Genomic DNA, 26,247 nt, shown 5'->3' with positions numbered 1-26,247 from the left:
CAACATGTTAACTGCAGGACTTTGTGTGGTGTTTTACCCAACCCAATAAATCCTCCAGATAACTGTCTTGCTGGGGCCTGGGATTAAAGATGTCCAAGTGCCCATCAGCCTGTAGCTGTAGAACGAACAGCAGTGTTTGTACTATCCTGTACTTTGGTTTAAAGCAAAGGAAATGTTCTGTCGGCTTTCAGTATGCATTTTATTTAAATCTCCTTTAGAATTGAGACTTCCTCTGTTTTCATCTAGTTACTTCAGTAAACTTATGGCTTTTGAAAAAAAATAAGCAAGTGTGCAGATTCTTTACCATCTGATCAAAACTCTGATTTATCGATGCTTTGGGATTTACTTGCCTCCTCTCTCAGGAACCTAGCCAATTGATACAGCTAATTGTCTTTAGCTTCACTGAGTGCTTAACAAAGAAGAACTTGTACGCAATCTACTTCAACTGCACTTCCTTCCTTTTCTTTAAATTTGGAACTGGCCATCATAACGAACCCATCAGCCCCCAAACTGGAATAAGCAGGCATTGATCAACTTGGCCTTATCACCAAGACCAGCACGGCAGACAAGAGGACAGCACGTTTACCTCCACAACTGTCAGAGCCATCCAATATTTTTCACATCACAGTGCACACTGAGGGGCTGGCACCAACTGGAGGAGGAATGCTGCACTCACTGCCAACATTGACAGTTTTGCTGGCCCGTGACAACTCCCAGGGGTCACTGCTATTCTCTTCGGTGTTGAATTGCGTGTGCCTTTCTAAATCTAAAATAGTCTATGAGTGAGTCATCCATTCTTCAACCATTCTAAACATGCAATCTACTGTAAGCTGTGTCACTATCTCGTTGTCATAAGCAGGAATCGTGCCCTCCCCCTGACCCTTAAACAAAGCCTAGCGTTACCTCCAGCAGCTCATCTTCAGGCCTCAGTAAGCCATGCTTAGCAACCGGCCCACCTGGTGCCACTGTGGAGATGTAATGATGCCCATCAAAGGAGTCCAGCTCCACTCCCAGCCGCATGGTGTGGATTGGCAGCAACTGAAAGAAGAGACGTCATGGGTGGGGGGGATGCCAGGCAGGCAGTAGTGGCATGCTGTTAGAGGTTGCTGCAGTGTCATTGTTCAATGGGTACATCAATAGGATTTCTTTTCTAATACATAAGCGGTTTGATGGGGTTCCAGATACTTCAAACTTCACATTATGGACCAGTCCCCACATAGAATTACTGTAAGGACTGGTTTGTGTATTTGCATTGCTGTCTAGTAGAACTAGACTGGATACCCAAACAAAAACACTCATTGTAATTGCAGAACAATGGCCGAAATACAGTTTTAAAAGACAAGAGCCTGCATTTCTGTCACTGTCATGAGTGCAAATTCAGGGATAGGGAGTGAAACCTTACCAACATTTCCTATTTAACAGCTGCATAAAATATAATGATGTTCTGTAAATACCTTTTCCATGCACTGATTTTAAATAAATTCTGCCAAAATTCAAATTGCACATTTACATGTTTTTGGAAGGGCAGAGTAAGAACTTATTGTTGTGGGGTGAAGGGAAATAAAACTGCCTAACATAAGAGTACATACTAAATGTCAGTCATAATGAAGCCCATGATCTATTGAAAATACAAAATTATCAAATGAGTTATTAAATTTAAAAGCAGTTGCTGACCAAAACAAAATTAGTTGGGATTTCAAGTGAGATTTATTTAATCATCATTCTCATAGGCAGCTACTCTCCTATTACAATGCTGAATGTCACACGTTCTAATCAACAGAATTAATCCCACACTAAATTTCACAAGCTTTCACCTATTTGGAATAAATCTACCTTGCTCTCCAGCATTTAACCCTTTATATACCCAACCTGGTGTACAACCTGGTCTCTTAGTGACATGTTTGATGGCGGCCTTCATGCCAGATATTGATGTTGACGGCAAATACCTTTACACCCTAAAAACACCAACTAAGCCTGTGGCAGCTACAGGTTGCCAAGAGACACTGCCTACCACAGTGGCAGGTGTTAATTTTTATCAGCCACTAGATGAACTCTAGTCTTTATAACTTACTTCTCCATCTATACTTAGTTGCCCGCCCATTAAATGGGATAAAAAATATTCAAGCTCCATGGTACTCTCAACTGAGACACAGCCTGAGCCAATAATTTATTTTTTTTTTTAAGTCTAGCATACCAGCTAATCCAGTTTAAATTTGCACAAACCTTGTAAGTATTATCATGGTTCCAGATGAATATCCTCGGTTACAGAAGCACTATGGTACCTGAGATACCCACTGCTTACCTGGATTAGAGGGCTTTTGAGTTTTTATCACTAATGTGTTTTTGCTGAATGTGACTGGTGTGACTGCTGCTGAGCCCATCAATAATAATCATTCATAATCCGACGTTCTTCAAACAATCATTCAACATGGAGTCTCTGACCACATGTTGTCATGATTGTCTCCTAGCATACCTTGGAATATTTCTGCAGCTCTGCATCACCTTCAATTACAGGATCCAGTTCAACTACCTAGGAGAGAGAAAATAAATCACAAACATCACGCAAAGAAAGCACAAGCAAAACGAAAAATGTTGCATATGGACAAATCTTACCAATGTACTGTCTGTATACCAGTTTTAGCCATGCCACGTCAAGCAGGAAGTCACTTACAAGCTAGAAGATGTGAATGTTAACAGTTTTTTCTTAAAATATTGCAAAAGGATTGAGGTAATTTAAGCAATTTAGCTTGTAAATACCTTTAAAAGCTACCTGCATCTATCCAACTAATACACGATTTGGAGGTCTTACTGCCTCGACTTTCATAATGTCTATGAGCCCATGGCTCACTCCAGATCAACAAATTTAGATTCAACTCATCTTTGGAGTCTGTTTTAACTTGCCAATTCAGGCACACATGGAATCATCTCCCACAATCTTCTATGCTGTTTCACAAACTCTTTATAGAGAGGGACACGTTGGTCCTGAGTGGCATCAGGGAAACACATAGTTTATATTGTTTTATGTTGAGGAGTACTGGGACAGAAGTCGCACTAGAGGTGCGAGCAACCTTATATGATCTCTGCAAGATGTTAGCTTGTAACCTTAGGCAGTCTCTTGCATATTACTAAATATCCGCAATTTAAAATTTATTTTTAGCATACACTAAGAATCAGTAATCTATAGTGATGGAGGTTTTGTTGAATACCAGATCGATGTTGCATAGATATTACTTCTCATAGTATTCTATGTTGGCAAACCAGTGTGAGGCAAGGTTCCTGATGAACAACAATCCATGCCAAGTTCCACATGCCAGCTCGAGTTAAAGACAAGGCAGCATGGCGATGACAGGGATTGATCGTGACAGACTGAACCTTGGAAATGGAGATAAGATTTCCATGTGTGGAAAGTGAAGTGGCACTACTCGAGGCACGCAATCAGATATAAACAGTCCGACTTCGAAACCACGTTAGTTCTAGTATTAAACCTTTGATCAAAAACCTAATCTTCTGTGCTAGTCATGGATCTTCCAAAGCTAACACTATGTTCAAACACTCATTGGCTCTTAAGTGTACCTGATAACAGACCTTGGGTTTTATCAAGATGGCCACAAAAAGCTGTGACCTGAAGGACAAGGACCTAATGGTGAAGACCAGTGGTGAGGAAAGTGGTCAAGCTGAAGAAGGAGGCTTTCTGAGCAGTGCTTTTAAAGTGGTCTCCTGATTCAACTAAGAATCATCAGCTAAACAAAGGCCACAGCAGCTAAAATAAAAGTTCAGGACAGAGTTTGGAGATGTCATGGAAAAGGACTATCAGAGTCAGCCTCAAAGGTGCAATAGAAAACCATTCAACTCCTTATGAGGAGTTGGCCAGATGATACCCAAGCTGTTCTCATCAAGGATGTTGAAACATTGGCCTCAACTGAAGACATCAACAAGAGGAGGAATGAGCACCTCAAGGATACCAGTGGTTTACAGGAAGAGGAGATGGAAATCTCTGGAGTAGGCAGAACGTTCACTGATGTTAAAGTACAGTGCCTTTATAGTGGTAAACTAGCAGGATTGGACACCATTTTCCAAGAGACATTGAAATTTCTGTACAACAAGGAAAGATCTGGTGTCATGGGTAACACCTTTTCAATGTTGTATGTAAGGCAAACCTGATACCTCTGGATAGAAAGACTAGAGTAGTAAACCCCATCTTTACGAAAGTGAACCAGAGGATGTGCTCCAGCTAAAAAAGGATTACACTCCTTAGCCCCGCAAAGCCAATACCCACAGGATGGAGAAATGACGGTCCAGTAGCACCTCAAAATCAAAAGAAAAAATGTGCATTCTGCCCTAGCTGAAGAACAGCAAACTTCTGTTTTGTTTCTTCTCTCCTAGAAGGTTAGTGGAGGGGGATTGTCTGCTACACAGAGAATGAGGTTGATCAGAGAGTTGGTGAAGCCTCAGCACTCTTGTAGCCACTGTGCTGTTCTATTGTGGTGCAGCAGAAATGGACTTCTGGGTTTACAAGACAACAAAGGCCCCCTTCCTCATCAGCTCACCCATATTCAAGGACTTTGGATAATAACTAATAGATCAGTGTCACAGAAGCGAGTGGTGAAATAAGGTTTCTTCATGAGTTTACTCTCTGTGACAGGATGAGGAGCTTGCCAAGTTTAAGGAGCCTAAGCCAAACGATTCAGGATTTAGAGAGGCTGGAGCAAGCGATTTGTCCCCTGGAAAGGATGGCTCAAAGGAGGTTTCCATTGGAGCTGGGCTTGAAAAGCTTGCTCTACTCAACATGCTGCCACCATGATTCTCATTAAGAAAAGCAATAAAATTGGATGGAAAACATAAAACAGTGCACAAGTACTGTGGGATATATACTTGGTATATATATATATTTAGGGAAATATGAGTTTCAGGAAGTGTGATTTTCTCCCCAATTTTTTTAAATAACTTTTAAAGAAACCTATAGAGATCAGTTACATTTTCTTTATGCTTCGGAAGGCCTCTGGAGTGTAATGTATACCTCCTTTAAATGTCTATAAACGCCAGCCAAAGAGCAGAACATAATAAAGGCCAATTTATAATGAGAAGGAAGTCTCTCTGCTCCAGGGAAACCTCCAGATACAAAACGGATGTTGCCATTTTCTGTATTTTATTCACTTTCCATGTAGAACTGGAAATGTTTTGTATCTTTTTTTAACAAATTAATTGCAAAAGAAAGATCCCTTCCACACAGATACAGTTCAACAAGTAACAGCTGCCAACACTAAGCAGAGAAACCCACAATGGTTAATGCACAGAATCGCATTCTAAGTCTGCCGTTAAGACAGGAAAACATTATTTGCGAACAATGGTTATTGGTATCCAGCACTTTTAGTCTGATTACATTTTAAAAATATACACGTGTTGTTAATTTAGAAGCTATAGATTTTGGGGAAACACGCATCCCATCTTAAAATTAGTGGCTTTTCAGATCAGGCTTTGGAAGACTAAACCGTCTGGTTTATTTCAAAACAGAAGAAGTAGAATGACAGTGCCTACTGTACATGTTGAGCAAAACTGGATTCAGTTTAAGTAGTCTTTCTCATACATATGAAGGATGAACGATGAGTCAATTCAGGAACACTGGGATTCTACATCATGGGTGGGTTATCTTCACACCCAGTAGCTGAGAATCAGCTTGTGTTAAAAGGCTGTACTTGTGAGTACCAATGAAGAGGAAAGAATCTTTTAGCTATCACATCTATCTTAATTATTTCTGCATATTGATCATGGTGCTTACATCAGTATAAGATTGGGGTTTTACAAGACTGTTGTGAGTCTAGATACTTTTGCATGTTATTTTAATGGATGGGTGTCTTTTTCAGATGGAGGCAATGGTCACTAATAAATAATCTAGGATGTCTTGATCTGGAATAGGACAGTCCATTGGAATCTGATTAAGAATACAATGCAGTTTGGTTCAATTGCAGACTAACCTTCTCCCTCATGCTTGAAGGTAGCAGCACTCCAAAAAAAATTCTGAGGTAACAATAGAATGAACAGCATATCCCCACATACAGTGCAGTCCGTATTTGGACAGCGACAATTTTTGTTGTTTTGGCTCTGTACTCCAGCACATTGGATTTGAAATGAAACAATGACTAAGAGGATAAAGCACAGAATGTCAGCTTTAATTCGAGGGTACTTATGTCTATATTGGGTTAACCACATAAGAATTACAGCTCTTTTTATGCATAGTCCTCCCATTTTAGGGGACAAAGCTGACATTCTGCACTTTAACCCCACAGTCATTGTTTCATTTCAAATCCAATGTGCTGGAGTGCAGAGCCAAAACAACAAAAATTGTGTCACTGTCCAAATACTTATGGACTACACTGTACAACACTCCTGAAGGAAAAAAAACCCAATAAGTTCCAAAACACCACTTCCATTTTAAAACTGTTCCAGTTTCAATGATGTAGCCTTGTGTAGCACCTGTATGCTTGAGGATCAGGGTTACCTAACAGCCATTTATCTGTACCGCATGACTAAACACTGCTGCTGTAGCATGCTGTCTTCACAGTTCAGCTGGTGCAGGTTATAGCAGCTCCACTGACAGCATTAAAGTACTTATAGCAGAGTGGAAAGGAAGGGCTCCACTGGGTGAGTGACTCTCTGTACATTGACTTTCAGGTCAATGCCAAAATTAAATCAAAACGCAGAGTATAAGATACCCAAAACAAAAATCCAATTGCACGTCCCATGAAAGTTTTATACTGTGTAATGCAAGCTGAATGCTGCCATCAGATCACACCTCAGGAACAAGTCCTTGACAGACAGGCAGAGGGCTTGTTTTAATGCAGCCCAGAGTGCAGGAAACTGCAAGGATCCTGTCCCTTACCATGACCTCATATTCGGGTCCCAGGGCACTTTCCCACTTGGCTCTTAAATGGTCCTGAGGCAAGGTGAGTGGTTCTGGATCTGCAGAAAACACAAAACATTTATGAAGCCAATTCAGACACAGGAAAGTGTGTCTTCAAAACATAAAAGGTCAGTTACAATAACAAAGAAAAGCCACGAGCCTGTGGTGAAGTAGAGACACCCTTAAAAACTGCAGGGTCGTAAACTGTATTCAAAGAATGCAGAAAAGGCCAAACGTGAGCCCAGAAATCTATACTGATTAACAAAAATCTCACAGCTGTGAAGAATAAAAGTGACCAGACAACACAGCTGCACGGCAACATGCTGGCAAGAAAATCACAGCAATAGATTGTAAGACAATGAATCAAGGCCACAGGAAATCCCAAACCTATCATGTATATACTAGAAAACAGAGCAAATGATGTACAGTATCACAAGAAATGTTCTGGTTTATTCCCCTAACATTATGCAACAGTTAAACATGGATAATTATTGTTCAAATTTCTGTGAGAAACAAGTTAAAGATTCATGACTGGTCAAAAGTTTATATAAGGAGTACTATTGCAGCCTTAACTTTACGTAATTCCTTTACCTAGAAATACAAGATCCGTACAAGTAATCTGATTAAATTTGCATTTTAGAGCTATTACAGTGCTCTCAATCACAGATGTTGAAAAATAAATACATCATTTCGAGCAAAGCCTCGGTGAACATCTGCTTTCCAGACACGGGGCTGAAAAGCCAAAGTGAAGTTGAAACAGCCCCTCTATACAAATAACTTCACTAGGAATCTATAATCAATGAGATGTCTGATTTACAGTTCACATAATTACAGTACCTAAAAGAGACAACCCCATTTTCAACTGAAGGCACACGCTTCAAACCTCAATTCACAAAGGCAGTTTCATTGAGAGCAGCTGCAGAACCCATTGCTGGGAATGTCTTTCCTTCAGAATTTAGTAACCTGAAACAATACTTCACAATGACTATTTCATACGTTTGTAAACCCATAAGGAAACGACAGTAACACTGCCTCCAAAAAGTATTCGTCAACCCCTCTATCCAAAATGTTATGTTATAACTAGAAATTTTAACGCATTGAAACATACACAACAGCTTAAAGGGGCTAAAATATTTTGTATAACAAAAAATTAAAATATGAAAAACAAATATCTTGGTTAGTGATGCATTCAGCCCCTTTTTGCAGCAATTACAGCTTTGAATCTTCTTAAGTATGTCTGTATCAGCTTTGCACATCTGGATTTGGGGATTTTTTTCCTTGCGGATTTGTTCAAGCTCCGTCAAGTTGGATGGAGGGATTTAATAAACCATAATCTTCAAGTCCATCCACAGATTTGCAATGGGATACAAGTCTGGGCCATTCACATTCCTGTTCTAAAGCCACTCTATTGTGAATATGGCAGAATGCTTAGGGTCACTGTCCTATTTTTTTTACAGTCTTTTGCTGACTGAAACAGGTTCTCCTCAAGAATTTGCCTGTATTTGACTCCATTCATTCTTCCCCGTATTCTGACTAGTACCTCAGTCCCCGCTGAAAGCATGATGCTGCTACCACCACATCGCATAGTAGGGATGGTTACATGGGTGATGACTGGTATTCGGTTTGAACCAGCCAAAGAGTTCAATATTTCTTTCAGAAGGTTCCAGATAGCCTTTTTGCCACATGGTCTTAGGGTCTGCCATTTGCTATTAATGTATGTGGCCTTTTCTCAGGAGTGGCTTCTTATCTAGAAGTTAAATCAGAGATTGTTGTCCTCTGGACAGTTTCTCCCATCTTAGCCCTTGAATTCTTTAGTTGTAAGGATGGTCTCTGGTTGCTTAGTCACTTCTCTAACCAAAGGTGCTTTTCTCCCAGTTGCTCAGTTTGGGAGGATTGCCTGCTCCGGGAAAAGTCCGAGTGATTCTGTATTCTTTTCACTTCCGGATGATGCACCTTGGAACTTTCAACACCCTAGGTATGTTTTTAGAACCCTCCCCAGATTTATAAATTCTATCACAGAGATGTACAGACAGCTCCGTGGTAATTCTGCTCTGACATGCACATGTCAATTGGGGGACATTTTACAGACAAGCGTATTTCTTCTAAAATCATGTCCACCATCATGTCAATGAAAGTGACCCATTCGAATGCACTTCATTCGAGTTTTAGAGTGATCTCACAAGGAAATTAGTTGCACCTGGGCTCAATTTAGAGTATCATAGGAAAAGTGATGAATCCAGTTCAGATTCTTGCATTTTCTTTTAAAGTACATTTCCAGAACTTTTGTTTCAGTTTGACATTATGGAATAATTTGTGTAGATTGGTGACAAAAAATCCATATAAATTTTATTTACGTCTGCAGTATAAATTGTGACAGGCGGGCAAATATTTTCTGAAGGCACTGTACAAAACCTGACTGAATATCCTGTATGAAAACATTTTGAAAAAGATCTTTGCGTTACTGAACATTAAATTTTAAAGCCAACCAGCCAGGGCAAAACTGGAATTTTAGGAAGGAGGAAGGTTTGCAGGACAGATGAAAGAATAGGACCCAGGAGAGGACTCTAAGAGAAGAACAGGGACTCTAAAGGATGAGCTGAGGAAGACTCCAACATCATCTTCCTCCCACTCCTCTTCACCTGACCTTGGACACAGAGAAATGAAAGTGGGAACCATTTGTTTGGGATAGCCTGGACCGGAGAAAATGCCTAAAAATCACCCAAACAACTACATGAAGGACGTTCGAATGTTTGTTTGGTAAAGTGGATCCTATGGGGAACTTGTTTTGTTTAGAATGTGTGTTCTTTGTATTTGTTTTCATATATTGTGCTCTGGGTGTTGGTTAGAGAGTGGTGGCATAGTCTGCTACCAAAACAAACATTATTCTTGCAAGTAGGGGGTAACCCTAACTATGACATTTGCTTTTAGCAATTTAACCATTTTGTGAACTGATTTAGTGATTAGATAATCTAAAAGACCTGCTGAATCACTGAGCCTAGATAACGTCTTATAAACCCCTTCTGCTGAGAGTGCTGGTAGGTGACATCACAGAAACAGGATCAGATTACACTACAGATTACAGGAGAATGTCCTGTTGCAGATCAAGATCCTAATTCCATCTTGAATAAGGGCAGGGCTCGTCCCTTGTCATGAGAGTGCCTGACAGCTGTTATAGTGTAATCGCCTTACAGTATCCTGTGTTGGCAATTCAGCACTCAGAAACCTTTTTTCAACTTCCTCTGGTATCAGTCTTGGAAGGAGTGAGTTATCCGAATTGGCAAAATAATATAGTGAAGGGATTTTAGAATCACATGCAAGAACACTGGCCCTTGTAAACATACAAACTGAGCATGCCTGCAACCAAGATTATACTTTACATCCAGAAGGAGAACTCCATTCTACCATTACTTATTTTGGAAGTTTCAGGACAAAAAAAAGTAACCTTTAAGCTTAATTTAAGATTGCCATTAAAGGAGTAGATTCCCGTTTGGTCACTGTCTGCAAAGAATAAAGATTGTGGTTACTGTATATTGAATCTTCTTAGGTATGTTTTTAGGTTCTTAGGTAGGTTTTCTGCTTATGTTAAGAATATGCTATTTTAATCTCTACTGAAGTATTCTAAAGAAAAAAAATGCACTGTATTGCACACATTTTTCTTAACAGCTCTTTTTACAGCACCATAGCAATTTCTTGATTTCAGAAGACTCTGGATAAGAAAAGCTTTGTTTTTCAAATTGGTATGTAATGTAATATCTAAGTAATAATGATACTTGTCCAGGGTCTCAGGAATTCTCCAAATAATTATAGTGATATTTGGCAGTGTAGCTCACGTGAGAAATGAATCATTTTATAATGAGAGCTCCTTTTTGAATGCTTTTAAAAAGATATTAAAAGGTGTCAAGCAGTGAAACACCTGAATGAGGCCCAGGGCTATGATGGAGAACTGTGCAATACGCACGTGGGTCACAACCAAAGAGGTAGTGCCAATGTGCAATGTGTAAGGAATGTAGGACATTCACTTGATTAATCAGCACAACCCTCCTTGATGCACCATTTTACCACCAAAGGTGCTGCTCAGATATTTAGTGGAAGCAATTAACAGAAGAACATGTTGACAATGTCAAAGCTTACTCTTAACGCACCGAGACAGTTTCACCGAAGGGAGAAAACGGATGTAACAGTACCACAACAGGTGTCACCTCTGAAGCTTGAAATGACAGAAGGTTTGGATTCCATCCAGATCAAGGATCCCTGCTGAGCGCAGAATGACTGAAGTAGAACACGCCACTGCACACAACTACTGTCTTACGGTCTGCGACTGCATTCGTTTTCCTAAAGAAAAATGCAAATACGGTCCTAACCTGAAAGTGTGCTTTCTTTTCTTCATTTTTGAAGTGCAGCCAGCTCCGATTCAAGTTTGATTTTGCAATGCGCAGCTGATATCTAGGGAACCTCCCAACAGCACCCATCCATTAATGTCATAAACATGCAATCTTTTTTAACAGAAGAAGAAAGCCTGAGCACCAGAGAAAAAAAAAGGGGGAGGAGGCGGCTATATTGTTTTGATTTAAAATGCCTATCGTTTTACAAGCTGTGCGATTCCCCCTTCGGGAAATAGGCCCCTGACAAGCCATCATTGTTATCAGAGGATCACATCAGCATGGTGCAACAGAACACTTTATTTATACATTTGGCAGGTATAATGGCTTGTCTGGATTAATTAGGCTAGAGTGTAACATGAGCCTTGCTACAAGCTCCAGTTCTGAGCCCATCTTCCGCTGCAGCTCAACTATCTTGACATTTATATCTGCGCTGCCTTCTAACATGACCGTAATACTGCCCGGATCGCACAAGCAAGACGGCCTGACGGAGGCTCAGCTGTGTAAAGTGACTGGCTGCCCCAGGAGTGACCCCAGCGCAAAGCGGCATGGCTGTATAATGTTCCAGTCCTGAGTAACGTTTAGCTGGTGGGAGCCGAGTCATTAAAACCCAAACGGCAGCTATCAGTGACAGCCTCGGCATAAAAAAAACACTATTCCAAGTGCTTCGTGCGTGGTGCTCTTCCTTTAACGCTATGTGGGTTGGTGTCAAAAATTACAGATTACGTTGGGAGTTGTCTCGGTATAGGCCCCACTCCAGATTGAAAACAATCTGTCCGGGACAGTTTGTCAGATACAATGGATTCAAGTTCCATCCAGTTCCATGTATTCTTTAATATTTTGGGGGGGAACAAAACGGTTCAACTTCCAAAACTGCATCACATTAGTTGAACTGTTACTGAGAAAATAAAAAAGACTTTTCAGAGTATCATGAGGTTATAAAACTAGATTGCAGTTCTGTTTTTTACCAAGACGCCTAGGTTTTAAACCTCAAGATAGTCGTGGCAGAACTGCTGAGGCTGTAAAGCCACTGGCAACCAACAAAGACTTTCCATGGGATTTTGATTCCAGGGAAAAATTGAACAAGTTCAGGAAGCGCACACTAGCTGAGCAGTTGGAAGGTATTAAATGATTCCAAAACAACCTTCAGATAGAGGGCCTTACCATCTGCCAATCACGTCCCACTAGGCGAATATAATTATATATATAATTAATGTATACTCTTTAAACAAAATCTTCAAATAATAATCAAAACTTGAATGTTCAAACTGATCACATTTAGAGGGTTGTCTCAATATAGGGACCTTTCCAATGTGATCTGTTCTAGGTGTCTGTTACAACCAGCTAACTATTGTACCAATTAAAGGACTGGTTACAGTAGAATTCTGAAATAGAGCATACTAGAAAAAATGCAAGATGAAGCATCCAGATCTGTAGAATGACAAGTGCCTGGGAGCTTTAAGAGATGCCCAAGATAAGTTTCCTCCTTCTACCTTCTCCTTAAGCCTTAAGGTGATCAAATGTCTTCCAGACATAGAAGAGTTTGAGAAAGAAACCTTATTCTAGACTGTGTGGTAAACCAGATTTTTAAATGAGGGCACTACCTGTCATTAACTTACACTGAAAATCTGCATCATATGTACTGATCAAAGCTAATTGGTTGCAGCAGTTCATCTTTGGGCAAAATCCTGTCTGGTCCTCTGGGATGTTTGAGAGATGATTAAGAATCCATGCCCCACCCAAAGTTTCTCATCCCATAAGTCTTCCCAGCATCTATAATGCCATCCACCATGCAGTCCACTGACTTTTTCCAATGGCTCAATGCTAATGTATAAAGCAGAATGAAGGAAAGGGAAGAAGTCTCTGAAAAACTTTTAAAGTGTTCCCATGAGGTCTCCCACCCTGTAATCATGTGTATTGTAACGCGTACGGCCAACATTACAGGTTGTGCGAGCAGGCTTGCCAGCACAGTGACGTCACCGCCCTTCCCTGTGAATAGCAGGGACCTCAGCCGCCGGGCTGATGGGAGATCTCCCTTTAGCTAAGCTGGCTGGTTCCCTGTTGAGTGACACCAGAGGCCTGGGTTCGAGTCCCCCGCAGTGGGGGGCGGCAGCACCGAGGGCGCATACCCATGTGAAGCAGAAAGCGCTACAGTATTATCATTTTGCCACTAAAAATCAAACGAAAGGCAAAAGCATTTCTGGTCACCTTTACTGTGCACAGTGGTTGCTAAGCACAGCAGGGCGCTCCTGTTAAGTGATGGTGCTTCTTCTCTTGCATTGTGGAAATCCATTAACATACCAATGTCATAAACTGGATACTGGAAATGGAATCACCAACCTCCCAGTGAAACTACCCAAGGTTGTGTCACAACAAACAGTCCTTTTCAAAACAAAGCAAATTCCAGTTGAGCTTGTCCCCCTTGTAAATCTACTGAAAGTAGAAGGTATGTTCAGGGGTAAAGTGGGCTACCTCTCAAGGATCCTCAACAGATCGTCTAATTCCTCTGAATTTTGGGGATATGAATTTACCATTGGAAGAGTTAAATGTATTTCAATTAGGTAGCTGCGTCAGAATGTATAGGCTGCAAAGGAACAAGTAAAGGTTTATTCCATGCTGACAACAGAAGAAAAGAAACAACGTTTTGACTGTGGAGCCTTCTTCTTGTGTTTTTTTCTTCTCATGAAAATGTATAACTCTTTTCATGTAACTGTCCCACTAGGCAGAAATCCAATGACGAAAAAGGGACAGCACAGTGGAAGCTGTACTGAGGGAGAAGGATGGGGCTTACCTTGCGTTAGCTGCGGTTTTATGTCACTGAGCATCAGGTCTGTGGGTTCAAAGACAGGTCCCTTCTGGGCATCCAGCTTGACTTTGATTTCAGCTGACCTCCTGAGAGACACACGAGAAGGCTCCCTTACGACTGTCAGGAAAAAAAACAAAAACAATAAGTACAATACATGTTTATCCAAGTTAATATTGACTGTTGAATTTCATATGAGCAAGATTTGGGGCTAGAGATACGTGACTCTGAGTCCCAGGTCTATGCACCAAGGGCAACAGAGTCCTGTTAAGAAATATTGCATGAAAAAAGACAGCCCTGGCAGAACTGAAAACAGACTCCCCCTGGATCTTAACGTTCACTCTTAAGTCTACTATCTGACCAACATGAGATATGTTTCAGAAGCTTCTATTTCATTATCGGGTCATATCCTGAGTGATCAGGGTCATTACTTTTAGTACACCAATCAGTGGCTATCAAAAGTATATACCCCTTGGACTTTTTAATATAGAATCACAATGTGTTTATTTACAATTTTTTTGCCATTGATCAACACAAAACACTCCATAATGTCAAAGTGAAAACAAGTTCCTACAGATCCTACTAAATCAATAATAAATATAAAACACAAAATAAGTATAATTATTCACCCCGTTTTACTATGACACACCTAAATAGGCTCAGCCCAATGTCTTTAGAAGTTACACACAGTTTGTTGAATGGAGTCTGGAAATTGTTGAATGGAAAATGGAGTTTGTTGGATGGATGAGTGACAAAAAACTTTGCCATTTTATGTGGAAGACTCTGAGACCAAGTTGAAAAAGATTCTATGGTTTGATGAGACCAAAATTGACCTGTTTGGCTTCAACAGTAAGTGTTTTGCTTAGCACAAGTTTAACAGTGCACATCATCCTGAAAACACCATCCCTGTTGTGAAGCATGGTGGTGGCAGTCTCATGCTATGGGGGTGTTTTGCCACATCATGGCCTGGAAGAGGTAAACAGGATGCAGCAAAGTACAGAGAAATCCTGCAGTCTGCAAGAGACATGGGACTTGGGAGAAGATTCATCTTCCAGTAGGACAAAGACCCAAAGCAAACAGCCAAAGCCATACTGGAGAGGTTTAAATAGAAAAACGTCAATGTCAAAGTCAAAGTCTGGCCCTCAATCCAATCAAGAATCTGTGCGAGGAGTTGAAAATTGCGTTCAACAACTTTTCCCATCCAACCTGAGGGAGTTTAAGCAATTTTGCAAAGGAGAATGGGCAAAAAGTGCAGGGACCAAATATACAAAGCCGGTACAAACGAATTTAAGAAGACTCATGGCTGTAATTTTTTGCCAAATGTGCCTCTACCAAATATTGACTCAAAAGGGCTGTATACTTATTTAATCAGTTATTTTCCGTTATATTTATAATTTAGAAGGATCTGTAGAATTTAGTTTTCACTGTTTATAGAGTGTTCTCTGTAAATTAGTGGCAAAAACTCCCAACTAAATACATTATGATTCCACACCCAAACACAACAAAATGTAAAAAAAGAGTGGGGAATACTTTTGACAGCCACTGTATCTTTCAATTTATAAACACTGAGTTGAAAAAAATGTTGCTATAACAAAGCGAGCTATTTCATAACTTTTTTGCAGTTACAAAGAGATTTTCGCTACAATGAAGGTACTTTATTTGCAAGCAAATGGAAAATGCCATCCTGACCTCCCACAACAATTCATCAGTTAGTCTGCATTCTTAGAATTTTTACACATTTTATTAGGTCTATTTGTCTTGTTAAATATTTTATGAAGGTAAGTACTGTACCCAAAAGCACTGAATCATCAAACTTGCTTGTTTAGGGAAAAAAAAGTAATATACCCATTAGAGATTTTTACTACAAGGCAGGTGTGCCTCTCACAGCCAAATGGAAGAGCCATCTTCATAGTGTGACCTCCTACAATGCAATTGTTTAATGTGTCTTAGAATTTTTACATATTATATCTTTATCTATCCTTTATGTTGCGTATATACATCTTTGTGTATTGTGTTAGGGTCAAGTAGGGATATAAGCACTTTCCTTATTCTGACGAATCAGATATCTGCTAGGTAATTTTCTAAACCCCAAGAATGAATCAGAATGTTTAATACATACAGTATAGAAATGAGAATTTCATGATCAGTTTACACACTTTCATCTCTCAAACAGTTAGGAATTAGTTACATTCACAAATTGAGGCATACTTTTTACTTTTTTTTTCAAAAAATACCTACAAAGAGCTTTCACAGAGCTGCTTTGGACCAAATACTTCCATTGAGTCACAGTTAAAAGTGTGAAACATATCCACTTATACTAAAATCACTTTATCTCAGGATCCTTTTCAGAAAACATGGTTCTTATGATGTTTTGTACAATTAAGCGACAGAATATCTACACTGATTACTTTAATAAAAAAAAGCACTTAACCATGACCTTTGACTGTGAGTGTCCTCATACTGAACACCTTCAAAAAGAGGAGCACGGTAAAACTGAATACAGTATGTTAATCTATGAATTAGTCACAGAAGTTTAATGTTTATTGAGCTGACTGTTTTACAAAACTACCTGATTTGACATGGTATTACCTGGAAGATTCAGGCTGGGAATCTGATTTACACATAATAAAGAAGGAAACCCAGATTTTACAGGTCAGTTCAGGAATAAGATCATCAGAAAAAGTATCCTTCACAGCCAAGCTAGACCAGAAAAGAATGTCAAGCACATGAAAGAAAGATCAACATTAAAGATCATTAGAGTTATTTTATTTTCAAGAGCAACAGGTTTGGGACTCAGGTTGATAGTTCTGGATAACACATTTCTGTTTCACTAGACTGCCTGGTTCGAACTAGGCCTACAGAGAGATGTGAACAATTTCAAAGCTTGCACGCTACCATTACAACTGGCCTTACGACTGAAAATGAAAGCATGTTCAAATTTGTATTGGCAAAAAAAAAATGTTTTTTACTTGCTGTTGCGTCTTTAAAATATTGGACTACTTCTAGTCGGTGGTAGAGCTTTCAGTTGGTGCTTTGAGCTTCAAATTCTAATTTCTAAAACCCATCCTGTGTGTGTGAACTTTTTGATATTAGATTTGGCAAAAGTATTTTTTAGAAAAGAAAACCACATTAAAATGTGCAGTGAGATGCCGACTCAATCAAAACTCCAAACTACCTGGCAATGACAAATTACAAACTCAACGCTTCCTTGTGAGTTTCAATGAGGTGGAAAAACAAGGTTACTGCCACAGCAGAAGTGGTAAATTTGTCCTTGTTGGTTCAATGTGATGTAATGTTGATGGTTGTATTAAATTATAACCATTAAACATATATAATTCAGATATAAACAGCGCAGAAACACCAGGGTGCACATAATATAGAAAATAATCACACAGTACAGATAAAGCTTATTTTTTTAATGGGACTCATCCAGTTATGTTTTAATAACTACATTGACCTTGTCTTTAGCTCCAACAGGTGAGTGACTGGCAGTACCCCAACACCTATAACTGCACCACTCCATAATCAAAACTTACATCATAAGCAATCATTTTAATTTACATTCCAGTCTTGGACTATGCTTTGTGTGAAGCATCCTCATTTCCCTTTCAGCAGACTTTATTGGAACGGTTATAAATACCCAAAATGCCGTATATTTAGTCAGGAAAAAAGTGCACTTAAATTAATGAAGTGATCTGAAGTAAACTTTTCAGTAATGAAAGTGAGAAGTGACTTAGACAAGAAGTAAAAAGTAAACCTGTCCTGGAACAAACAAAAAGAGGCAGATGGAGGGATGTCCTGATTTTACATTGTGCTGGATATACCGAAAGACTGACAAGAGCTAAAACAGATTTCTCATCATTCAATTCATGGTGCACACTGTATTTAAGAATGGCAGACATTTTTTCTCTTGCCTATAAAATGGCAAAGGGTCAGCATAATAAAAAATCCAAGGTGTTATAGCCAACAGCTATATTGCCCTGTAACTCACAAGTGGCATCCCACTGAAGCTCAGCAGATGAGCATCTGGTCCATACCTGGATGGGATACCTCCTTGGAAAGCTAAGCTAAGTGGTGTTAGTGGGACCAGTAGGGGGCACTTACCCTGCATTCTTTGTGGGTCCTAATGCCCCAGTTTAGTGATAGAGACACTATACTGTAAAATTAGTTGCCAGTCTTCGGATGAGACATGAAACCGAGATCCTGTCCTTCATGGTCATTAAAAATCCTAGGGCGTTTCTCAAAAAGAGTAGAGGTGTTAAGCCCAGTGTCCTGGCCAAATTTCCCCCTGGCCTTTACCAATCATGACCTCCTAATAACCCCCATCTATGAACTGGTTTAATCACTCTGATCTCGTTCATACTGATAGCTGGTGTGTGGTGAGCGTACTGGCGCACTATGGCTGCTGTTCGTACCATTCCCAGCCTGACGTCATTCTTATCATCATTCCCCGTAAAGCGCTTTCAGTGAAGTGTCCAGAGCGCTATACAAGTGTAAGGATATTGTGGCTGTGGTGGTTGTAATTGTTATAATATGGAAAATGATCAAATTTAAGACAGAGGAGGTTGGTTCTCTGATGACTTTGTTAATGAACCCATCATGATACTTTCTGAAGCCAATCATCTTCGACATGCTGAGATAGCTTGCTCCAAACAGCTACAGTATAACACTTTGTATAAAGAACCCAGCACCCACTGCTCCTAGTCTCCTTGAAGGACAAAAAGTGGTGCAGCTCTTTCATGATTATAAAAGCTCCATGAGGAAGTCTTACCTTTATCCAGGGATCGCTCCAGAGGCACGTGCTTCTGCAAGGACCTCTTCCTGGCCACGGTCAGGTGCACTGTGCGCCCCGTGCTCTTCATGACCTCCAGCACCTCGCGGTTGGAGAAGCCGAGCACATTTATGCCGTCGATCTGCAGTTAAAGCAGCCACAGGCACAGAATCAGAGCCCCAGCATGTCTGCCATGAACTGCCCCGCCCAGGTCAGATCTGTTCGTTCCAACACCTGACTTAGACTCTTTCAACTGCTCTACACATGAGTGGAATTGACTGTTGAAAATTATCGTAATGGAAACTAGTCATTAAAAAGCATGAATCACCTTAAGATCTGGTTAATATTTGCATACTATAATATACATTTTATATTTTATTACAGTGATCCACTCTATTACACTCTCCTTAATCTTTCCTCAATCTGACCTGGCTCTGCTGACCTTTGTATTGTACAGAAATCCACTACATGTATTCTACTCCAGTCCAACTGCTGTCTGGACTTGCACAATCAATCTGGCTAGTTTTGCTCCAAGCAGTATAAGCGGAAGCCCAGAAGGGCAGTAATAAGGTTTCCGCCTATAACAGGCACTTATAGGACTGGCTTGTTCCAGCTTGATGCTGAGCACATTTCCTTCGATCTCCGTTGACCACAGATCGCGGTTTTTCTGTGTTAACGCTCATATTTATGCTGCCCTGCAACACTACAGTACATCTTATGGAAACCATTGGCTGAAAAAAGTAGTGGAATAGTACTTCTGATTTTGATTTTAAAAAAGGACGAGTGAAAGAAGGGTCACTTATCTCCAGGAGGGTGATGGCCCATATTTAAATCATTGTATATAGTAAAACATGCTGTATGAAAATAAACTGAATAACAATGTTTCAAAATCCAAAAAAACGTTACATAACCCACGAACTTCCACAGTTTAGAAAATACCTATGATATATTTAAGAAAACACATCTGACCCTTTTCTGACCTTAGTGAAAACAGAAAATGTGGTGTTCGGAATAAGTAAAAACAAAATAAATTATTTCATCCTTAGTCAGTAAGAGTTTCCTCAGCTTCCTTATCAATTTACTCAAACTGATAAGACATTCGCTATTGATTTTAAACCTACAGGGTTAACAGAGAAGCTAATTAAAAAGTGATTAAGGAATGCACCTACTTACCGCAACAATCTTGTCATGGACTTGGATCTGTCCGCTTTGCTCTGCAGCACTGCCTGGTATCACAGTTTTCACAAATATCCCAGGAGACTCTGCGAGAAGAATGAACTGCAGTTAGTCACTGTATTAGGACAGCCACACCCCTTGACACCTTGACACCCCTGTTCCCAACTGCACATGAGAAGCCACTGTGGCACAAGAAGTCAGAGAATCTGCCAACAGGACTAAGGCACCTGCAGAGAGAGGAAATGGGGACACATGGTCTTGGCTGTGCTAACACTGCACAACACGGAATAGAGGAATCTTCTAATGAGTTGTCACAACATGTCCTCTCCTGCACCAGCAGGGTTGCTATAGTGACTTCCTGCTTGGTCGATATTAGGGGTTGCATCAATTTCACAGTAGTAAATTGGTCATTTGTGCCATATGCAAGGCCATTGAAATGAAGAGATTATTAGGCAGTGAGCAATTTTCATTAGGCATGTGGAGCTTGTCACCACAGTTTTAGAAACAGGCCAGGTGTTAGCCTGTAACACCTTAATAGCACTGTACTTTTAACACCATAGAAATAGGGTCTCATGATAGTATAGGGTACTGTAACTATACAGGGCTCATCAAATATAATGAACATGTCATAGTGACATCACTATGCTTATAATACTCACCTGGCCTTATGTCCTTCTAATAATACAACAGTGTGATCACAGAAGCTACAAGTTAACTGATTCTAAACCTGATCCAATGAAATCCTGGTATGGTAATTGATTAAATTGATCAATTAAGAAAGGCCTGTCACAAACAGCTGTCACATAAATGTGATAATGTACTCAATCAAACAATTGGTGTGATCTACTACTCAATGACTAGGCTCCAACCATACTGTGAGGGTAACAGTAGTGCAGGCAGTAACTTGCAGACAAAGGCAAATCTCACCTGTCTGTGAAGAATGTAGTCTTTGTTTACTGACTGCAGGCCACACAGTGCACAGATGAACAAAATAATCAGAGCTCAGCCTAACAGTACTAGAAAAACAGGGACAGTATTCTATGTATCACTGTTTTCCTGGGCACCCAAGGACTTTGTTTCAGCTACCTCTCACCACAGAAGAGATGCATGCTCAGACTACGTCAAATGAGGTGGGGAGCTTGTTTTGTAAGAAACGTTTTTTTTCTTTCTTGTTCCGTCTCTAATTATTTGGCAAACCAATTTCTTTATTTAAGGACTTCCAACTAAGAAAAAAACATTTCAAACTTAACATTGCCAAAGGTTTTCGAAACACTAACAATAAAGGCAAATGAAGGGAATACACTCAGTGGCAAGAAAACGGAGCACAAAACCTCACCTTCACCGGTTCTCCCAGTGTGCTCAACGATGGAGATGCCCAGGCTCTGGCCCTCCTTCTTCTGCAGGGGAACGTCATGGATCTCATAACCCTCAAGGTTCAACTGTGAGGCCAAGAGGACATGAGTGAAAATCAAAAGCACACAAGGAAAGACATTCTAGTTCCAAGGGGGTAAAAACAGTTTCACAAACTCTCTTAACTTTCTAGTAGTTTATTATTTTTTATGCTACACTCCAATTAAGAAATGTAATCAAATGTAAGCAATTGTCCATGGTCTATAACATGATCGTGGTCAGAGCCATTTGCTTCCCATTCACACATTCATGTGTGGCTGGTGAGTTACAGGGGCCACTGCTGTGATGAATTAAACACACCCAAGCCCATCAGCATTCAGCACTCAGTTTGTACACCGAAAGAGTCCCTTTGCTCTGAAGCCTTCAATTTTCCACATTGCTTAGACCAAGATTCAAGCACACCTTTCATAGCTAAGCAAACCCTGAAATACATCGTTACAGAGATAGTTCAGGTGGGTAGCTGCGTCAGTGTGCATAGGCTGCAAAGGAACAAGTAATAGGCTTATCCCATGCTAAAAAGAGAAGAAAGAAAACACAACAACAGGCTGTTTTCTTTCTCCTCTTTTCGGCATGGAATAAGCCTATTACTTGTTACAGAGATGTTCTTTCCCATGCATGCAAACTACAACTGAGAGAAATATCACTTCAGAAAATTGGAGACTAGTAATATAAACAACCACACAAGATAAGAATCTGTAGATAAAGAGTAGCATGTTTCATTGAGCAATGAATGTAAAATTTTTCAAAGTAGGCTATCGAAGACAGAAGAGCTCCATAAATATGATCACTAATTATATTTCTCAAGCCAAGTGCCTTCATGTGAGGGGATTAGCTCACGAGAGCACTCAACAGCAGTGGAATCTGTGCATCGCTCAAAGCTTCAAAGGCGAACAGTCCAGCACACGACATTTTAAATAGAATGAGACAGGAAATCAGGGTGCCAGGAGGTATGATGAAGGAGAAGATGGCAGGACCAGGAGTTCACCCTGATTCTGGCCCCTGCTCTGTCACGCGCGTAGTGTGTCATCTTGAGCGCAGTAACGTTACGACACATCCGTCCTCTAGATGAGCTCCTGCTGTCACTGCCGATGCACAGTTCACTGCCCAGGCCAGCGATCCGTCAGACACCTCCGCACGCGGCCGGGGAGCCCAGCCCTGTCCAACACTGCGTTACCTGCTGGGCGTCTGGCTCGCCCTGTCCGCGGGGCGGGATGGGCGGAAGGGCAGACACGGGTGCGGCCGCAGGGGCCGGGGGTTTGGGGCGCACGTCGCCCAGGGGGTCCCTGGCCACGACCATCCGCACCCGGCTGCCACAGCTCTGCAGCACCTTCACCACCTGGTCGCTGGACAGACCCTGGACATCCGTGCCCCCAATGGCAAGGATGTGATCTCCTGTGCGAAGCCTCCCATCCTGAAACACACAGCGTGGCTTAACAGGGAGCGCGAGCAGCACAATCTCCAGACCGGCATTTCCTTTCTCCTTAGACTGCACACTACTATCTGCAACTTAATCTAAGTGAACTTCACCTATTCTCTCAATTTACATACAAAGATATCTTCCTACATAAGCCACCTTCAGTTCATAACCAATCCCACACCGTTCATTAGATCTCTTTACGTGTGTAACTAAAATAAAACTGCAGTTGTAACAGGCTGGAGAAATCCTGCACTGGAAATGACCAGGAGATAATCTCGTATCTGACCACCTCCGATTTGAATACTGAAATTCCCCTTTGCTTAGAAGCACAAAATGATGTCCATGAATACAATCTGAACACACAAATGATGCACTGTATAATGTCAACAGTGTAAATCCTTCTATCATCGTTGACATTGTAAGTGTGTATTTCTAGTCAATTCCTGTTGCATTTGAAACAAAGTTATTAAGTTTATTAAATATTGTCTGCTAATAAAAACACTGGTAAAAACGTATATCTTTGCAGATTACTTGAACATTCATTATACCATGTCTTAAAACCAAGCAGAAACCAGCATATACAATATGAAAATAGCAGGGTGTTAAAAAACTCATTTCCACTTTTCCATGTGTCAATGAAGGAAAGGACTCTTTACAACCAGAAGTCTCCAGACATTAGTCTGAGCTGGTCAAGTTCACTTGACTTCAGGTAGATTTGCATGCAGGTCTGTTGGGCTGATAAATTATTCTACCACTACTGCACTGACAAATTCAAGTATGAGGAAGAGAACGCAAGCTGCATGAAAAAAGAAAAAACACAATGCACAACGCCTTCTATGTTTGCATCAGTTGTACTGCAGGGGTGCTTTGAAGACCAAGTGCTTTGTGGAGCCAGAACACCATTATGAAACAATTAAAATTAAATTTCAGCAGTAACAAAGCCCCGATTCGGACAGCTTTTTTGGAGCATGAGGTCCACTGATGTGTAAAACTCTGCACTGTGCTATTAAACAAGAAGCATTTTGTTTCTGGCTTTGAAAGGCTCAATGGGAACCAGGAGGGGTTCATCAGAACATGCTTTTTACCAGAGACTCTGGGTAAAAAAGGTAAAAAAAAAAAAAGATGCTTCTACCATCGAATGGATTTTATAAGAATCAAGCAGCATGTCCGTGTGCAAAACAGGCATAAAATGACAAACTGAATCCTACTTGTTTTGTCTTTATTTGTTTTAAAAACACTGATTCAGCTTCATTAAAAACAGCTTCCACCAATTAAGTAGTGTAGAGTACTGCAGGCTGTCAAAACTATACCTAACTTACCCAGGAAGGTACAGTATGTTTGTTACTATTTCAGCTCATATTATTTCACTTTGACCCTGGAGATCGGTCTCAACATTGTTAGCACAGCTCCCGCTCACTGTGGGTCTTTACAGGTACATGGTACTGTTTTCAATTTTGAAGTGAAAGTTTTGAATCCAACTCAGTGTTACCTTATCTTTAAGCAAGATCAGCCCCTTCCTCATGCCCATGGTATACAGTATGTGCTCACTGTAAATGCATTAAACTTCCTCCACAACTCCGCAGCCCTGGAGATATCAGCAATTACTGCCACTAGCACTAGGCTAATCAGTGTCTTGAAAAAGATAATAATGATGTGTATCTGGAGGTAGCTGAATAAAAAAAATGACTCCATTTTGTATGTTTAGAACAATGGCTAACATGTAAAGTGAATCTTCCTTCATATTGGATACTTCAGCAATTACCCTTCCAGGACAAATGTGAAAGATTTCTCCTATTTAGACATACCTGGATACCAAACCTTCTAAAGATATGAAAAAGTAACAGGAAAACTTGTGTTGTTTAATAGCTCCTTTGTAACCAGTCTTAATGTTTTAAGCCTGTGGTAAAATATTGCATGCACTGTATGTGATCTCAGGAGACTTCTGTAAATGAATGAGTGCACAGAATAATTCCAACATGCTAAGCACCTCACTTGCAAGAAATAGAGATGAGAATGTATTGAGGATAATTTTGGTGTTATTACATTTCAAAGAAATGAAATTTAAATTAGACAAAATAATTATGCATGGTTTATCCCTGCCAAGGAAGACGTTCCCAGCAGTATAATGCATTAGCATTTGTGCTAAGGAGTTCTGTGCGTCGTCGCCAGAAGACAGGACTCACCCGATCAGCCACACTTCCAGGAATGAGGGTCCTGACCACCACTCCGGTGGCCTTGGCTCCCACGATTCCAAATCCCAGGCCAGACCCATCGTTCACCAGCTCGAGCTCCTCCACATGCCCCCACTCAACCTGTGACAGAGACACAGCACGTACAACCATTTGCTCGAGAACCCCCCATGAGTGAAAGCATGGTTGACGGTGAAGAGTTTGTTCAGCGATTCTTTTCTGTACAAACTCAATTGTCACACGATTGCTCTTCTACAATTATCATATTTTAATTAAAAAAAATGTGAATGTGATTAGGACCAATAATTAAAACTTGAAATAACAGCTGTGTGTAAAATTCCTTTCCTCCTGGGCCAGGAGAAGCATTTTTTTTTCCTTCCCTCCCATGGAGAGCTCATAAATCAATGCAATTTCGTAGAGCCATTCCTCACCCTTAAGTGCTAATCCCCTCAGTCATCATCAAAACCCTTCCCCAAAACATACATTCTTGGACTTGTTTCATTCAGATTTGCCTGACATTAGGACATAGCGGTCTATTCTATACAGTCAGGAGGGGAAAATGCCTGAAGAAGAGATTATCTGAATGCAGCTGCCATAATCTGTGTTTAACAGCTTACAACCATCAGGACAGGCTGTTAACCAAAGCAACTACCCTTAACACATGGCCTCAAGGTGAAATTAATTTGTGCCTAATGATTTAGTGTAAAAAAGAACAAACAGAAAGACAAACAGAACTTTACTAACGCAGAGGTGCCCGAGATCTGGGAACCACTTTACTGCACCACTAAAGTCCTTATTTCACATACCAAAACATCAACGCCTGTTGGGTTTTATTAAAAGATAGCTTGTAGGTTCTGTTACACTAATTAGTTGTCTCATCTTGATGTATTGTATTCCCTCTCCTATATTTCATGCGTTTGGCCATAAAATCGTCTATATTGGTTTTTTTTACTTCATTGCGCATCCTTTTTATTAGTGATCCATAGTAATGCAATCAATTACAAGTACAGTAATCCTTTGTTAAATGCAAATTTAATTTATGCACTTTAGATTTTCTGTATCCCATTACGCCTTTCACAATCCCCCAGATCTTGAGTATCCACAAAGTAGACAGGTCTGTGAATTGTGATGCTTGCTGGTGGGAGAGTTCTTTTTACAAGAAGAAGAGAAGTGAGAGCTACCACATGGTCTGATCTCGGCCTTT

General features: G+C 40.4%; 1 protein-coding gene across 4 annotated transcripts in view; it reads right to left on the bottom strand.

The window, feature by feature from the left end:
• patj (PATJ crumbs cell polarity complex component) overlaps window positions 1-26,247 on the bottom strand; it is a 230,608-nt gene that overhangs the window by 189,475 nt on the left and 14,886 nt on the right. For all 4 annotated transcript variants that reach the window (XM_088927009.1, XM_088927011.1, XM_088927012.1 and 1 more), the window contains exons 6-14: window positions 25,038-25,166; window positions 22,612-22,848; window positions 21,364-21,466; window positions 20,025-20,113; window positions 18,852-18,993; window positions 14,069-14,200; window positions 6,878-6,957; window positions 2,474-2,530; window positions 904-1,038 (exon numbers count right to left, since the gene is read on the bottom strand). In XM_088927009.1, the coding sequence (XP_088783135.1) occupies window positions 904-1,038; window positions 2,474-2,530; window positions 6,878-6,957; window positions 14,069-14,200; window positions 18,852-18,993; window positions 20,025-20,113; window positions 21,364-21,466; window positions 22,612-22,848; window positions 25,038-25,166 (1,104 nt within the window). The remainder of the gene's footprint in view (window positions 1-903; window positions 1,039-2,473; window positions 2,531-6,877; window positions 6,958-14,068; window positions 14,201-18,851; window positions 18,994-20,024; window positions 20,114-21,363; window positions 21,467-22,611; window positions 22,849-25,037; window positions 25,167-26,247) is intronic.

Source organism: Atractosteus spatula, chromosome 11 (genome assembly GCF_055471065.1).
Source record: "Atractosteus spatula isolate fAtrSpa1 chromosome 11, fAtrSpa1.hap1, whole genome shotgun sequence".
In the NCBI taxonomy this organism is placed as follows: Eukaryota; Metazoa; Chordata; class Actinopteri; order Semionotiformes; family Lepisosteidae; genus Atractosteus; species Atractosteus spatula.
This window is presented reverse-complemented; position numbering and strand designations above follow the sequence as displayed.